Raw genomic sequence first — 15,932 nt, forward strand, 5'->3', positions numbered from 1 at the left:
AGGCGGCGGCGGGGCTTCCTGGCGCGGCGCGGGAGATCGGCTGGACGGCGGCGGGGTGGCGCGGCGGCGCTGCCAGGCGGCGCCAGCTCGGCCCAGATCTAGGCCCTTCGGGCCCCATCTGGGTCTGGGCGGGCCGACGGCGGGGCGGGTCGACGGCGTGGCTCCCAGGAGGCGGGGGAGCGGCGATGGGCGTTGGGGTGCTGGCGCTGCCCTGCTGCAGCGTGGCCGGCGGGGCTTGGCGGGCCCGATTCGGGCCTGGCCGGGCCAGGGGTGGCCTGGTATGCCCTGCTGCTGCGTCCGAACGGTGACCGCGACGGTGCCGGAGGCTCGAGCCTCCTGCACGACGGCGGAGGAGGTGGTTCCCTCCCACGCGGCTACGGCGCTGCTGCTCCCATCGTCCAACGCCTCCTCCTCGTTCTCTTGGCCTCGTGGTGGCGATCTCAGTGAGGCGGCGTGGGTGGCGTTGCGACCGCGGTGGCACATGCTGGTGGACGGCGAGCTGGTTGGTTGGCTTCGATCCGGTTGGGCGGTGGGGTTTGGAGTTGGGAGAAATCCTTGCCGGATCTTCCGGCTCCGGTGTGGTGACGCCTGCGGGTGCCACCATTCCTCCCTGGAGGGTGCCGGTGGTCTTCATTCCCCTCTACCCTCCGTGTGCCAGGGGAAACCCTAGGATACGTCCTGGCAGCAGCGTCGTCGGCGTCGTTTCCTTCCTGGAGGTGCTGCTTGATACACGGAGGATCGGAACCTAGGATCGGGGTGGGTAGATTTCGGAGGGCGCAGCGGTTGTAGGTCATTCGCGTCTGTCGAGCTGCCGGTGTTGGCATTGTTTCTTTTTCTTTTCCTTTGGCTTGTTGTGCTGCTCGCCCCAGCGTCTGCTCTGTAATCGGTGTTGGTGCTTTGGAATACAAAGCGGGGGGAAACCCTTTTCGGTAATAGCAGTGGCGGAGCTTGACAAAGTTGCTTCGGGGGGCCAAATAGAATATACTCCCTCCGTTTTTATTTACTCTGCATATTAGAGTTGACTGAAGTCAAATTTCATAAAGTTTGACCAAATTTATAAAAAATAATATAAACATTTATCATAACAAATCTATATGATGTGAAAGTACATTCAATAATAAATCTAATTTTATTGATTTGCTATTGCTTATGTAATATTTTTTTTATAAACTTGGTCAAAGTTTATAAAGCTTGACTTTTACCAAAGCTAATACGCGGACTAAATAAAAACGGAGGGAGTATGAGTTAGCGGGGGGTTGGGGGTGCCCCCCCATCCGTGTAGTAGTGAAAGTTTGTGACGAATTTGGTTTTCATGATAGATCGTTATCGATTATGTACGTGTTCTCTGTTTAAGCTTTACCTTATCATAGGAGGAGCAAGAGTGTTCAGATCAGCAAAGAGGACATGTGAAAAGGAGACCGAGCCTAATGTGAACACGTCAACCACGTCGGGGGCAGAAAATCACCTATATTTTCCTGTTAAGGTGATTTTTTTTATTGTTTCACTGGCGTACTATTCAGTTGTTTGATCACCTGACCTGATGCATGGGCATATGGGCTTAGTCTGAAAAAATCCATATGCCCATGCATGGGCATATGGGCTTAGTCAAGGGCGGAGCCAGCCCAGCGGGCCGCCCCGGGTCGCCTTTGTGCACTGTAGCAGTGTGCACAGTAACTGCTACAGTCTGCACTGGGTTTGGGCCTCAGGCCCCAGGCCTGGGCCCTGGGGGCCTGGCGCTTGTATCCGCCACTGCCTGTAGTCTTGTTAAGGTTCCAGGGGCATACCATGTTATTTCTATGAGTTCAGTACATAATTTTAACGATAGATGGATCATGGAGGGGACATGTGATTTTTCGCTTATGTGGACAATGTGAGTGCATGGAGCCATTGATTGCTTGTGAGAGCATCTAAATGATTCTATGATTATTTGTGTTATGAAAGCAACTTGTCTCTATTACATAGTCCATGGGGCATATATATATACTAGCAAAAATGCCCGTGTGTTGCAACGGGAGAAAAACAATATCATAGGACATAGTGCAATAAACATGACCCAATAATATGTGCGTGCCCTAATATTTGAACATAGGTACCCATATGTATCGTTCACTTCAAACAAAAAAACACGTGTTATGGCACCGCTAATAGAACGTTATAGCATTCTGAGTAATGTCTCGCTAATAGCACGCTATTGTTGCTTATCGTCCTTGTTTCGCCGACCAGTGGTCATGGTATACACCTGCAAATATAACAAATGTACCTCACTACATCTATGGTGAATCAAGGAACTTCTACAATTGACATGAGCAGATGAACAATATATGCTCACCTCAAGGAACAAAGTCAGGTCCATTTAGATGCTACCTCCAAGTTAATATGCCATAGCGTCACACCTTGTGAAAGGAACATTGCGTTAAACCGTGAGCCACAAACAGTCTAGTTTATTGACATAATTAAAGTAATTAACTATTTTGTTTGTTCCAGAACCTATGCAAGGTAGCCAACCGTTGCAGACCTCTCTTCCCTATAAATAATTCAAAGTAGACAGAATTTTTGGGCAAAAAGTCTAGTTTATTGACATAATTAGAGTAAATTAATTATTTACTTGATCCAGAACCTATGCAAGGTAGCCATCCGTCGCAAACCGTTCCCATAAATAATCCGAAGAAGACAAATTACCAAGTTTTGGGCAAGGAAATTACTGTTGAAACGGTGCCGTTATAAATAATTCTCAAGTGGTTGCTTGTTTATTTTTGATGAAATGCAACAGGCACCGCTTTTCATTCGTTAAGAGGGAAACAGACAGGTTACAGAGTATATAGGCCATTGTAAAGTGACCGAAACAGAAGAGAAAAGGCAAACACTATTAGTTACAAGCTGGAAGGTTCACTGCAGACCATAAGACGACTACCCCATCCATTTCACTCCTTTCATTCCCTGCATGAAGGAAGGCTCAGAGCTCTTCCGAGATTGAGGTGAATCATTAACCCACATTCCACTGCTATCTAAAATAAAGATCAATGGAACCAATGTTTTGTTGGGCTTGGCACTAATTTTAAAAATTATTAACGTGCATGATAATAGCATATTTGGAATCTACACATTTTTCTGATGGATTTTCATATATGACATGTTAGATTTGGAGTTAGGATTTAAAAGGTATGAATATTTTTAAAAGTATTTGATCTTTTAAAAAAAGAAAAAAAAAGGTTTAACGGGGGTTCGAACCCGCGATCTCCAGCGTGGTAGCCAAAGGCCCCAACCACTGGGCTACATGCATGATTGTTTTACTGGATGGGATTCCGGCCTATTGACCTAAGCTTACCGCGGCAAAATAAATATAAGAAACGAAACGTTTTTTTCTACTTACTGGTGGCATGGTGGGTAATTATTCACAACTTCGGGGGTAATTTAGATGACGGACGACCAGAAACACTATTTGCTTTATTATTAGGTAGAGGTAGAGATTACACATGACTTGGGGTACAAGGAAAGAAAACATAGTGTAATAAGGACTCCTAGACCAATACTAATACTTCCTCACACCCCTGGAAAGAGTATGCAATAGCATTGTATTTGAAGAAGTGTAACACTAGAAAAAATGATAATTCAAATCCATGTCTAGAGAGTGCCGTCGTAGCATGAAGAGTCGTCAAAACCTGTCGCGTCAAAACCAAAGGGGGATAACAAAGAGATGGCACATCAAAGAAAGACATTGCATCACTTCAAGATACAATTGAAGTATCACGAGATGATGGGTTATCAACATAAGATGGCACATCAAGGAATAAAGCATTGTGCAAAAAATCATGGCCCATGACAACCGACGGCAAAAGAAGCTCGGCGGCCAAGGCACAATGGGTGTAGATCAACAATGCAAAAAGAGTCCAGCAAATCCTATAGAAAACAACAAGGGCAAGTAGGCCACAAAAGTTGTATTGAAAGGATCAGGACTAGAGAAAGGCCGACGGACAAAAGTTTGGTGGACTCGCATGGCATGAGAAACACAAAATATCAACGGATTTGGTGGACGCAGTGGAAAATATAGCAAACTAGACTAGATGTGATAGCAGCGGAAGTAAATCATGAGGGCGAGGGCCAAAACCAAGTAGATCAACCAACACAGCCTGCGAAAGACGACTGAGGGAATAGTAAGCCTCATGCACTAGCCAACCAACCAAAAGTACGAACTGATGGAAAGGGCTAGGCAATCCACATATACACTTCAACACCCCCTCTCACGTGTGACACAGGAAGTCAACACGTGGATACACTAAGAGGTATGGCTCAGGAGGCCTATATGTGGACACAAAGGGGGCAACAACAATTTTTTTATAAATTGCAAAAGCCAGGAGTTGAACTCAAGACCTTAGACTCTGATACCATCTTAAGCTTCATGCACTAGCCAACGCAACCAAAAGTCCGAACTGATGGAAAGGCCTAGGAAATCCACATATACACTTCAATAGCTACAACTTGCGTCTACTAGAGATACGGAAAGAGATCGCATAAGGAAAGAGATCACATATGAGTCATCTAGTCCTATTGTCAAACATAACCCAACCTTGTATTCCCCTTCGTGCCACCCATGAAGAAGAACCCCAAGGCACTCACCCGGTTGGCAAGTTTTATTTATCAAGGTTGAAGTTGTATTATAACCTATCAGCTATCAAGATTAAGGGTGGGTAAGTTTTAGCAATTATTAGCTGAAGTTGTGCTATGGTCAAGTATGTAATGTCCAAGTCATCCATAACTGCAGACACGACTATTCAAATAAATTTAACCCTGCAGGGTATACCGCTGTTAAACCGTAACGTGACTACCACTCTTAAAGTCGTGTGCCAAAACACATATTCCGCGAAAATCACACCTCAATTGTATGCTGGCAGATCAATAGCCCTTAAACACTTCCTTGACGTTGCAAACAAGTCCAAGGAACCACCTAACTAAGTTTAACCTAAATCGACAGTTCGGCCCTAGCTCCGAGTCGGACTCAACCATTGTGTACATGGTGAGGTCGGCTAGAGCCCCACAAAGGTGACCGCTCACCGATGCGGCTGTTTTACATGTATACGTTGGCATACCATCCATCCATCATAATCATCATCGTAACAATAATATAAACATGCAACATGCGTATGCCAAATGGGAAGCCTGAATTTCTGGTCCTTGGACAAGTTTGTGGTCTCGGATAGTAGGTCGTGAGAGGGGCCCATATTCCCCCCTCCCAACGAAAGTCTAGCATGCTCATCTTGGATCAAGATAATGGGAACTAAGTTTCTAGGTCGGCTCGAGTGGAACAAAGCACCGAGACATAAAGCCTGGCCTCCCACCGTTACCTCCCTAACTTACCATCAAATTCCACAACATTGCATAATTAAACTTTATAACAATAAATGATTGTATTAGAGCCAAGTTAATACTACCCACCAACAACGTAAGATAAGAGCTACAATATGACTCGGGCAAAACCCTAAGCATGACCACGACAAGCGCGGCTAAACACTGGAAAGCTTGCCTGGAATCCATACTTGGTACATTTGCAGACCTTTCTCGTATCCAATGTCATCTCCGGATCCTATCCGCGAAGAAGCAAAACAATGGAAAGCAATCAATGGATGCATCTTATAACTACGACAAAGATACAACATGCTCATGGAATGCAATTCATGACATGACATGGATGATAAGCAACATTACCCTAATGCAACATGAATCAAGGTTCAATGGAATTAACATGTAATGGATAACACATGTTCAATTAATGCAACAATTAAGGATGATAGTTGAATGCTGATTATACTTAGCATTACATTTGTGGTGAACATGGGTGTACATGGCATAAGATGGAGATGGATTGTAATAAATCTATCTACACATATTACATGGAGTGGAAATTTTTTATATAAAGCATTTCCAATTACCTCATATAAAGAAAGGCTAATTATGGATTAAGCCTAACTCCAATAGTTGATGCAACATGCATGAAAATGACATATTACTGATCTTTTCACCATGCTGATCAAAATGGCATATTGAATCATGTTAAGCTAAGATAGATGATTTAGTTACTAATTAGGCATTTAAAATAATGCATTAATGCTAATTAAATGGATGCAACAATTTAAAGTGCTCTAACATGGATGCAACAATTTAAAATGCCCTAACATGGATGCAAATGACAATTCATGATCTATACATTTTTCTTATCAAGATTCATATATAATATGTTTAATTTGGAGCTATGGATTAAAAGATATGAATTATAGAAGTTTAGGTCATTTCTAGAATTTATAATTCAAAAGAATTCAAGGTATAACACCTAGAAACTAAATGCACTGGAGCCTAGCTAGCCACAACAACTGACTAGTGGGACCAAGGGGAGGTTGACGAGGCGTTGACACAGTAGCGTGGGTGTGGGGGTTTCCTCACCGGGGCTAGACCTAGCCACGGTGGCTGATTGGTGGGAGGAAGGGGCCCACGGTCGGAGGTGTGGGTGCACGGTGGCTAGCTGGGGACGCTGACGGGTGGGACCGGGGGTCCATATGGTAGGTTCTGGCTATGTGGCAGGTGCTACCGAGGCTATAACTAGCTGCATTTGCTGACGGGTGGGGCCTAACTGCCACATGTGCGTGGTCAGCGTTGGACCCTGGACCCTCACGGTCGGATGCGCAGCGAATGGACCGGATCGGCTGGAGGTGTGTGTGTGTGCAGAGCGAGCGAGCGAGAGAGAGAGAGAGCTGACCGGTGCAAGGACAGGGCCTATGAGTCGGTGACTTAGGTTGCGGTGGCGCGTCGGATTTGAACGACGGTGACCTACAGAGTGGCGGATGGACGTGGCCAGCGATTTCGATGCGCGCGATCGAACAAGCGAAGCGAGCCGCGTCTACCGGTGCAACACATGCAATCGGACGACGATGGGAACGTCGTCGGCAGTGAGGTGCAGCGGCAGGTGCCCTCGGGTGTGTGTGATGCGTGGTGCGGGAGCTTGCTAACTAGTGAGTGGATGTCTGGGAGTGGGCTACAATTGATTGCGAGGCGGATGGCGCAACCGACAAGAGCAGATGGTCACCAGAACGACGCCGGCGACCATGCAGTGCGGCCGCCGACGGCGGTGCTCGTGGAAGTGGTGCAGGTGGATGAAACCGGGAAGGGGAAGTGAGAGGAAAGATGTGGCAGCTCACCGCGGGGATGTTGGCGTAGTCGAATGGGGCGGAGGACGCCCGGTGGTGGCGAAATTGGCGGCAAGTCAGCGTTACCCGAAGGGGAAGAAGAGGACGAAGCGCTCGTCCTCTTGCGTCCGGGCTTGATCTGGTTGGTGAAGAGGAAGAAGGGGTTGTGGCGTATCCCCTGGACATGGCCGCGAGGACGGAGTAGGACGGTGGCCACTCCGGCGACGAGCTCGTGTTGTTGGCTATGCTCGGTTGGCTTGGGGAAGAAGGAAATAATAGGGGAGGGGCTCACCGGCACCGCGGAAGAGAGGGGAGAGGCTAAGGTTAGGGTTGGAGGGGAAAGGTTTTTTTATGGTGGATGATGATAAGAGAGCTCTTGCCAGCAAAATCACTACTTGTGATGCAAAGGCCTCTCTCCCAGATTCAGAAAAAGGAAGGAAGAGGGCCTCTTGACGGGAGTGATTCCCCGAAAAGAGATCGTTCCCAGCATCCTCGAGTTCGTAGTCAAACTCACCTTCATCCACCTTTCATGGACTGGCGCGGGCGAGCGCCGATGTCTAGAGCAGGAGATGGAAGATTGGGTTGAGGAGGCTGTCAACAAGTCATCAAAGGCGATAGATCAGTTATATTCGGATTTGTTGGCAACTCAGCCTCTTTGACAATGAGCTTTTGTTTCAGTGTATAGCCGAGGTTAAGTGTTCTGGGGCCATGCTGTTTTCCCCCTATTATATGATTCTCAATTACCTTTTGCCTGGTTTTTATATGAGGTGCAGGCCACCGGCGCTCGTGGCCGAAGTCGGAGCGGAAGGGGATGTCTCTCCCGGGAGGAAGACGACAAGCACAAGGCAGGTGGTCTAGGCTGGGCTTTAGCGGGTTAGGTGGGGAGGTGGGCTTCCTGGCGGTTGGAAGAGAGGCCGAAGGGAGAGAGAAGAGATGGGCTGGGTGGGTCACTGGGCTGTGTTGTGCTGCTGCCTCTCCCAATTCTTTTCTCTTTTCTTTTCCCATAAAATAGAAAAAGCAGAGTATAGGAATTAATTGAGGCCCCAAAACAATTTAGAAAATTCTGAAACTTGTTGTGGACCTTGCTGGAATATTTCCAAGTCACCATAAACATTTCAGTAATTTTTGACAAGGAAAATATATGCATTATTTAATAACACATAAATGGGTTTTGAATTGGGGGTAGGTGATGGAAGAGGGATCAAATAGTGAGATAAATTGGGGAGCCTCTAGATGTGACATAAAGGCTATGTGCAAAGTATGAGAGTCTATCTCACACCAAAAGATCGAAAGGGAGAAGGGTCAAGTTAATTATTAATAAATAAAATATCAATGTAAATTATTGAAGATATTTATTATAGCTTCCTAATACCATTGGAAGAATATTGATAGTGTTTTCAAGAGAATTCACCATGTGAAATCCCTCAGTTTATAAATAGATAAAAGATCTATGCAATTTATTTAATTGGATTTAATTAGGGTTGGCAATTTTAATAATGTTGAGGTTTTAATCAACCTCATTTCAAATTAAAGCATGCTGACATGATGCAAAAATAAAAAAAATCAATTCCTATTTAGGGTACTATCCCGGAATGTTGCACGTAGGGTGAGAGGATTGAGGGAATCTGTGTGGAGGCAGTAAGAAGTGGAAGTAAAAGGGAGGAAAAAGACGAGGTATGGCTCGTGCACTGGCGAGCAGCCTTACTAGCGGGCCCACCAGACAGCTAGGGAAAGAGGCAAGAGAAAGGCCACCTGGGCCGAATTTGGCCCAGTTAGGGTTTGGCTGACTATTTCTCTTTTTATTATTCTTCTTGTCATTATCCCCTCCAATTGCACAAAAGGTCTAGTATAGCACTTTACACTACTATGAAAATTTTCCAGGATTTTCAAATGGGTATTTGACTGCCATATTGATTCAAACCCAATTTTGCCCCAATTTGGGTTTGAACTGCAAGTAGGTGAAATATGGCTCCACAAGTCATGAATATTTTACTGGAGGTTATGGGCATCTTATTATCCCTAGATATTATTTTTCATGAATTTTTATCAAGGGAATCATCACCGGACAATTAGATTACAGTTCTTCCAATTTTTTGAATTTGAACAAAAGCACTTGATTGAAATACCAAAACTAATCCAGAAGTTTGGGGGTTAAAAGCAGGGGTTGGTTATGACAACTGTGAGCTAGCAAAACTACTAGCTCAGAGGTTTGATGACTACTCATGCACAACATTCACTTGGGGCAGATTTGAGACTAATGCAAAGTTTTTTAGGGTTTTGGCTTTGAAATTATATGATGAGATCATGCCATGAAATGCATTATGTTACATGATGCTTCCAAACTCTATTACAACTCCTGATAAGCAGGTTTTCACAATGGGTCATTACACTTTGCAACAAATATACTATCAATGTACCTTCTGTTTCCTGAATATCCCATGCCTGTTCAACTTTGCAGGGAAACAACATGGTGAATATAGTAAGCATCACATTCTGCCTTCTACACAGAGTTGTTATAGGCCAGATGCAGTTTATGATGAAATCATTCCCCAGGATATCACAAAATATTACAAGTTTGCCATTTGCTTGCATATCTGATCCTATTAGAACACCTGTGCCTCTTAAGCTAGATGTGACTCTTCCACCACCGCCTGATGTCAGATGGAGTATTTCACGCTTGTACTATCTATTCAATACACAGCTTGACCGAAACATTGCCTTGTAAGTGAATATATCTAGTTTTTACTAGCTAGACATGTATATTTGGTAATGTGCAATGCCTCTTTGATCGTACTACTACACTTGCCAGGCTGCCACCTTTCTGCGCATTCCAAAAGTTCATCCTAAGTTACGCATAATAACTGAAGTTTCTTGCTCATGGTGAATTAACCTGGTACTTTGTCTTCACTATATCTTCAAAGGTCTATTATCACTTTGCTCGTCACGTGCTTTTCTATTGTGTTCGTTGGAGGATTGCTATTTCATAAGTTCAGGTCTGTAACTTTCTTATTTGTAAGGGCTTGAATTTTCTGATTTATTCTTCTCTATTTGTCAGAGAGGATATCCTACATCTTCACTAGTCAGTACTAACATAAATGAAATATACTGGTTTCTATTTTAGGAAGAAAGAACAGCCTCTGGAGGACTGCTTATGGGAAGCTTGGGCATGTCTATGTTCATCATCTACTCATCTGAAAGTAAGTGCTAGTTGCTTTCTGGGTTCAGAACAATATGTGCACTTAGTTATTCAATACTGTCTTTTCTTAGGTAATATCTTTGACAAACCATTCTGTAGATATTTCCCTTTGAGAGGACTCTTTTTGATACATTCTTTTGCTTGTTTTCACAGCAAAGGACACGTATTGAGCGTCTTATTGGGTTCTTTCTTGCTATCTGGGGTATATTGTTCTATTCTCGTTTGTTAAGCGCGATGACAGAACAATTTAGAGTGAGTTTTTTTTCAGTATTCTACAAACCTGAGGTGAAAATTCTTTACATAGAGCAAGTCTTTATCTGTCACCTGGTTTTACAGACCCAAATGCATAAGGTAAGAGAAGGAGCCCAGTTGCAGGTCCTTGAGGAGGATCATATCGTTATCTGTGGAGTCAATAGTCATCTGACGTCCATATTGAATCAGTTGAATAAGTTTCAGGAATCAGCAATTCGCCTAGGTACTGCTACAGCAAGGTAACTGAAGGATAAGATAGCATTTTGGCAATATGTATTTACACAATTTTATACAGCTTACTTTCTTTGAACAATGTGAAGGAAGCAGAGAATTCTCCTTCTCTCGGAACTTCCCAGAAAGCATATTGAGAAGCTTGGAGATACCATATCTAAAGATTTAAATCATGTTGATGTATTCACCAAGAGGTAAAACGTTATGCAATTCTTCTTGTGATGCTTTCTGAATGCATGCAGCTTGTTTTCAGTTTTTTACCCTTGGAACAGATGTTCCAGTTGATATGTGAAAACTGACTTCACTTAAACTTTCAGTTGTAGCCTTAGCTTGACAAAATCATTCGAGAGAGCAGCAGCAAACAAAGCAAAGTCTATAATCATCTTACCATCAAAAAATGAACGGTATGTATACAACCATATAGGCATATGCCTTCCTTTATGTTTGCTGCACTGGAAATAATTTGGGAGAAGGGAGGGTTGTTGTATTTTTATGTACTAGTGCATGCTATTTTTGTGGGCCATCAAACTCCTGTGTACATGTGAATCCATTGTTCTAGTGTTGGATAGGACAATTGAAACTTTTCATTTCAATGGTTTGAGATAATAACTTGAAAAGAAGCCGTGGCTATTATCAGAAAACATGCCAAGACGAACTCTTTAAAGAAAATTCATGTATTTTCCTATTGAACATCGATGCCATATGCTACATTTTGATATATTATTTCTGAGTACCAACACTTATTTGAAAACACATATGTGCCTGATTTGGTATTGTCTGAGGATCAAATGTAGGCATTCGCCCCTACACGGCTGGCCATGACGCCCTGCCAGGTTGAGAAGAGAGGGAGGCACTATAATTTATGATTAGTGTTTGCCTAATTCTCGATGTTCAAGATGGTTGTCCTTTTATAGTATCAGCTAGTATCTAACCAATCAAATCTTATTCCTAAAATACACTCCCTCCGTTCCAAAATAATTAAAGTATTGGGTGTGTTCTAAGTCAAACTTGTCTAAGCTTGACCAACTTTATAGAAAAATGTGTGAAGATCTAAAATAGCAATGTGAGCGATACAAGAGAGCGCCCCCCCGGCCCTCTAAAGATGTGCCTGGCATAGCACGAGAAGACACAAGGAATGGTGCTTGGGATTCCTCGAGCATGAAAGCTTCAATCTCGGCCAACAACTATTCATGGAGCTCGACGAGGTGATCAGGGTCCATCCCCGAACGCAAGTACTCCCCGAGCACCAACCGCGCTTCAGTGGGCCATCCAGGAGGCCCATCACTGGCGAGGCAGTAAAAACAGGTTTGAGAGGCTCACGGAGTTTTTCTTGGGTCGACCAACGTAATTAATGTAGGCCTGCATGCCTATGGTGGTCTACATTTTGTAGATACTCATCATGAGTCTACAACATGACGATTCGTCTTGTCCCAAGACAATAATGCCTGGTGCCCATTAGGGATGTGACAAGCGCCCTATCTTTTTGACTTTAACTCCACTGCGGGCGATGTATCTACAACAACCTTGTGCCATTTACAAACCCAGTGAGCTGTCAATGGCAGGGGAAGACGGAGGCCTATATAACATATAAGGATTAGTTCTCTCTGCGAGCTCAATAGAAGACTAGAGCTAGGAGAAGAACAATAGAGCTATCCCGGGCAATAGATTGCCCTGAGCAGTAGCTTGTAGCCACTCATATAAGCTGATCAAGAAATAGAGTAGGACATAGGGTATTACACCTCGCGGTGGCTTGAACCTGGGTAAAAAACCCGTGTCTCTGACGTGAAGTTTGCTGAAGTGTTTTAGCCTCTGGCCGAACAACTAAAGGGGGTTAGCCTTAATCCCTAATCTTGACGATCACATGTCGGCGTCTGTCGCGCCAGGTAGGGGGCTAAGGCTTTAGTTTTCTTCACCTCCTCATCAGCCATGTCCAAACGCGGAGCACAGTCAAAACAAGGGCCTCTTTGCCGGCACGCTCAAGGCCCCCCGTGTGGAGGAAGGTGACTGTGCTATGGATGAATCCGCACCAAGGGAGGCGGCGATGTCCAGGGAGCATGACGCGGCCGGCTCTCAGCAATCACCGCCTCCGACGCTTTCAAACCCTCACAGCGTGGGAGAACATCATGGCACGACCCATGAGTCCAAGTCAAAGGGCGTCGCGTCAGCCGCAGGCCAAGGGTCCACCCACGCTCGTCGATCGGCCTGTCGTCGGTTGGATTTCGAGGAGCCGAGCCTAAAGACTCCGCCCCACACCACACACACCCTACTTCAGTTCGCTCCCGTGCAAACGGACGAAGAATCTCTCATGAGCCTTTGGCTTCGGGAGGTTGTCGGTTTCATGGATGTTTCCCACCATTGCCGGATAGCCACAAGCGTCCGGCTTCGTCGAAATCTGCCCACTCGCTTAGGCCCCATGATAGGCTTGCCATTGTCGTGGCCGCCGAGCCTTCCACGTGGCGAGGCGAGGGTTCACCATTCAAGATTACGCCTCGTCACCTCTGCTCCAGTTGACGCCAATGATCTCCAAAAAGTCTGCAAGAGAAAGGACGAGGACGCACGCATCACGCTCGACCGACGGTGGAAGAGCCGGCGTGATCTTGAGGCTGGCGAGGACCGGGCTTCATCGAGATCGATAGTGGATCATTTGCACGTATCACTGGCCATCGACATCGACTTCTTGCCCTACGTAGCAGGTTGTCATGCCTTCACCTCCGAGCTCCGACGGTCATCTGGCTGGAGAAGTTCCGACCCGACCTGCCACAGAAGTACGACGATTCTTTCCATCCAACGGAGTTCCTCCATGTCTATACCATCGTTGTCCAAGCAGCCGGTGGTGACGAGATGGTTATGGCCACCCCATGGGCCTGGAAGGGTCCACTCGATCCTTGTTCATGAACTTGCCCCAAGGCTCGATCACCTCGTGGGAAGAGCTTTGTCATCAGTTCATGGCCAACTTCCAGGGCACGTTTGTACGCCCTGACACGGAGATCGACCTCCAAGCTATTAAGCAGAAGAGCAAGTCGTTGAGGCAGCACATTCAATGCTTCAGCCAGGTTCGCAATGTTGAATTGTATATGTGGATTGCCTAGCCCTTTCCATCAGTTCGGACTTTTGGTTGCGTTGGCTAGTGCATGAAGCTTAACATGGTATCAGGGCCTAAGGTCTTGAGTTCAAGTCCCGACTTTCGCAATTTATCAAAAAATTATTGTTGCGCCCTTTGTGTCCACGTATAGGCCTCTTGAGCCATACCTCTGAGTCTATCCACGTGTTGACTTGCCGTGTCACACGTGAGAGGGGGTGTTGAAGTGTATATGTGGATTGCCTAGCCCTTTCCATCAGTTCGGATTTTTGGTTGCGTTGGCTAGTGCATGAAGCTTAACACACAACACTATCTCGAAGGTCTCTCCACATGCCGTCATCTTAGCCTTTCGCCATAGGGAGCATGATGAGAAGATGTTGCAGAAGTACGGCACCCACAAAATTCAAACTGTGGCCGAACTTTTCGCTCTAGCGGACAAGTGCACCAAGGCCGCCGAGGGCCAGGCTTTCCACCGCACGTGCTTCGATCAGCCAAAAGATGGAGGTGCCGATCATTCCGGCTCTTCTGAGAAGGCCAAGAAGCGCAAGCCCGATCTTGTCCTAGCAGCAGAGCCCCAAGTACGCAAGTCGCCACGGGTTGAACCCGAGGCCGACCAAGGGAAGGCCGGTGATCAAGGTCCATCCCCGAATGCCAGTACTTCCCGAGCACCAACCATGCTTCGGTGGGCTATCCAGGAGGTCCACCACTAGCAAGGTACTAAAAACCGGTTTGAGAGGTTCACTTAAGAGTTTTTCTTGGGCCGACCGATCGTAGGCCTGCATGCCTACGACGGTCTACACTTCGTAGATACTCATCATGAGTCTACAGTACGACGGCTCGTCTCGTCCCAAGATGATACCTCCTGATGTTCATCAAATACGTGACATGCGCACTATTTTTTTGACTTCGACGCCACCGCAGCGATGTATCTACAACAACGTTGTGCTACTGCCCCAGGGACCCCAGTGAGCTATCAACGGCAGGATGGACATTTTGCTCAAGGAACCGCCTCGGCCTATCGTCCACTACGTTGCAACTGTCCGCCGAGCCCATGTGGGACGTGTAGTTTTATACCCTCAAACGGTTCAACATATAAGGATGTCTGTAGAGGCTTTTGTGGTACCCCCCAGGCCTATATAAGGGGAGGACCGAGGCCATAGTGGAGGAGGACTTTTGATGACATTAGCTCTCGCTACGAGCTCAATAGAAGACTAGAGCTTGGAGAAGAACAATAGAGCTATCCCGAGCAGTAGCTTGTAATCACTCACATAAGCAAATCAAGAACTAGAGCAGGACATAGGGTATTACACCCCACGGTGACTTGAATATGGGTAAAAAACCCGTGTCTCTGACGTGAAGTTTGCTTAAGTGTTTTAGTTCCTGTCCGAACTCCAAACGACTAAAAGGGGGTTAGCCTAATCCTTGATCTCGGCGATCACATGTCGACATCTGGCACGCGAAGTTGGGGGCTAAGGCTTCAGTTTTCTTTAGCACTTCATTAACCATGCCCAAGCATGGAACACAGTCGAAAACACGGGCCTCTTCGTTGGCACGCTCAAGCCCTCCCGCGTGGAGGAAGGTGACCGCGCCACAGATGAATCCTCGCCAAGGGAGGTGGCAGTGTCCGGGGAGCATGCCACGGCCGACTCTCAGCAATCATCACCTATGGCGCTTTCGAACCCTCACAGCGTGGGAGAACATCGTGGCACGACCCGTGAGTTCCATTCAAAGGGCGCCACCTCAGCCGGTGGCCAAGGGCCCGCCCACGCTTGTCGACCGGCCTGCCGTCTGCTGTGTTAGAAGGGAGAGAGGGATTTGGTGGAATTGTTTGATGTATTGCTTGAGCCTCGTGGGCATATATATAGGAGTACAAAGATCAACTTGGAGTACAAGACAAGGCAGGACCAAATCCTAGTCTATCCTATACTTCCTAATAATCCTTACATCCCCCCGCAGTCACAATGGTAGCGATGCAGATGGTGAGACTGAAGAAGAATCCGAA

General features: G+C 46.2%; 1 protein-coding gene across 2 annotated transcripts in view; it reads left to right on the plus strand.

Annotated features, from left to right (window-relative positions):
- Positions 1 to 15,932, plus strand: part of LOC119330539 (putative ion channel POLLUX-like 2) — a 35,711-nt gene that overhangs the window by 1,602 nt on the left and 18,177 nt on the right. For both annotated transcript variants that reach the window (XM_037603653.1, XM_037603661.1), the window contains exons 3-10: positions 1,371 to 1,483; positions 9,631 to 9,893; positions 10,094 to 10,165; positions 10,294 to 10,369; positions 10,522 to 10,620; positions 10,705 to 10,859; positions 10,941 to 11,045; positions 11,169 to 11,255. In XM_037603653.1, the coding sequence (XP_037459550.1) occupies positions 1,371 to 1,483; positions 9,631 to 9,893; positions 10,094 to 10,165; positions 10,294 to 10,369; positions 10,522 to 10,620; positions 10,705 to 10,859; positions 10,941 to 11,045; positions 11,169 to 11,255 (970 nt within the window). The remainder of the gene's footprint in view (positions 1 to 1,370; positions 1,484 to 9,630; positions 9,894 to 10,093; positions 10,166 to 10,293; positions 10,370 to 10,521; positions 10,621 to 10,704; positions 10,860 to 10,940; positions 11,046 to 11,168; positions 11,256 to 15,932) is intronic.

Source organism: Triticum dicoccoides, chromosome 1B, assembly GCF_002162155.2.
Source record: "Triticum dicoccoides isolate Atlit2015 ecotype Zavitan chromosome 1B, WEW_v2.0, whole genome shotgun sequence".
In the NCBI taxonomy this organism is placed as follows: domain Eukaryota; kingdom Viridiplantae; phylum Streptophyta; class Magnoliopsida; order Poales; family Poaceae; genus Triticum; species Triticum dicoccoides.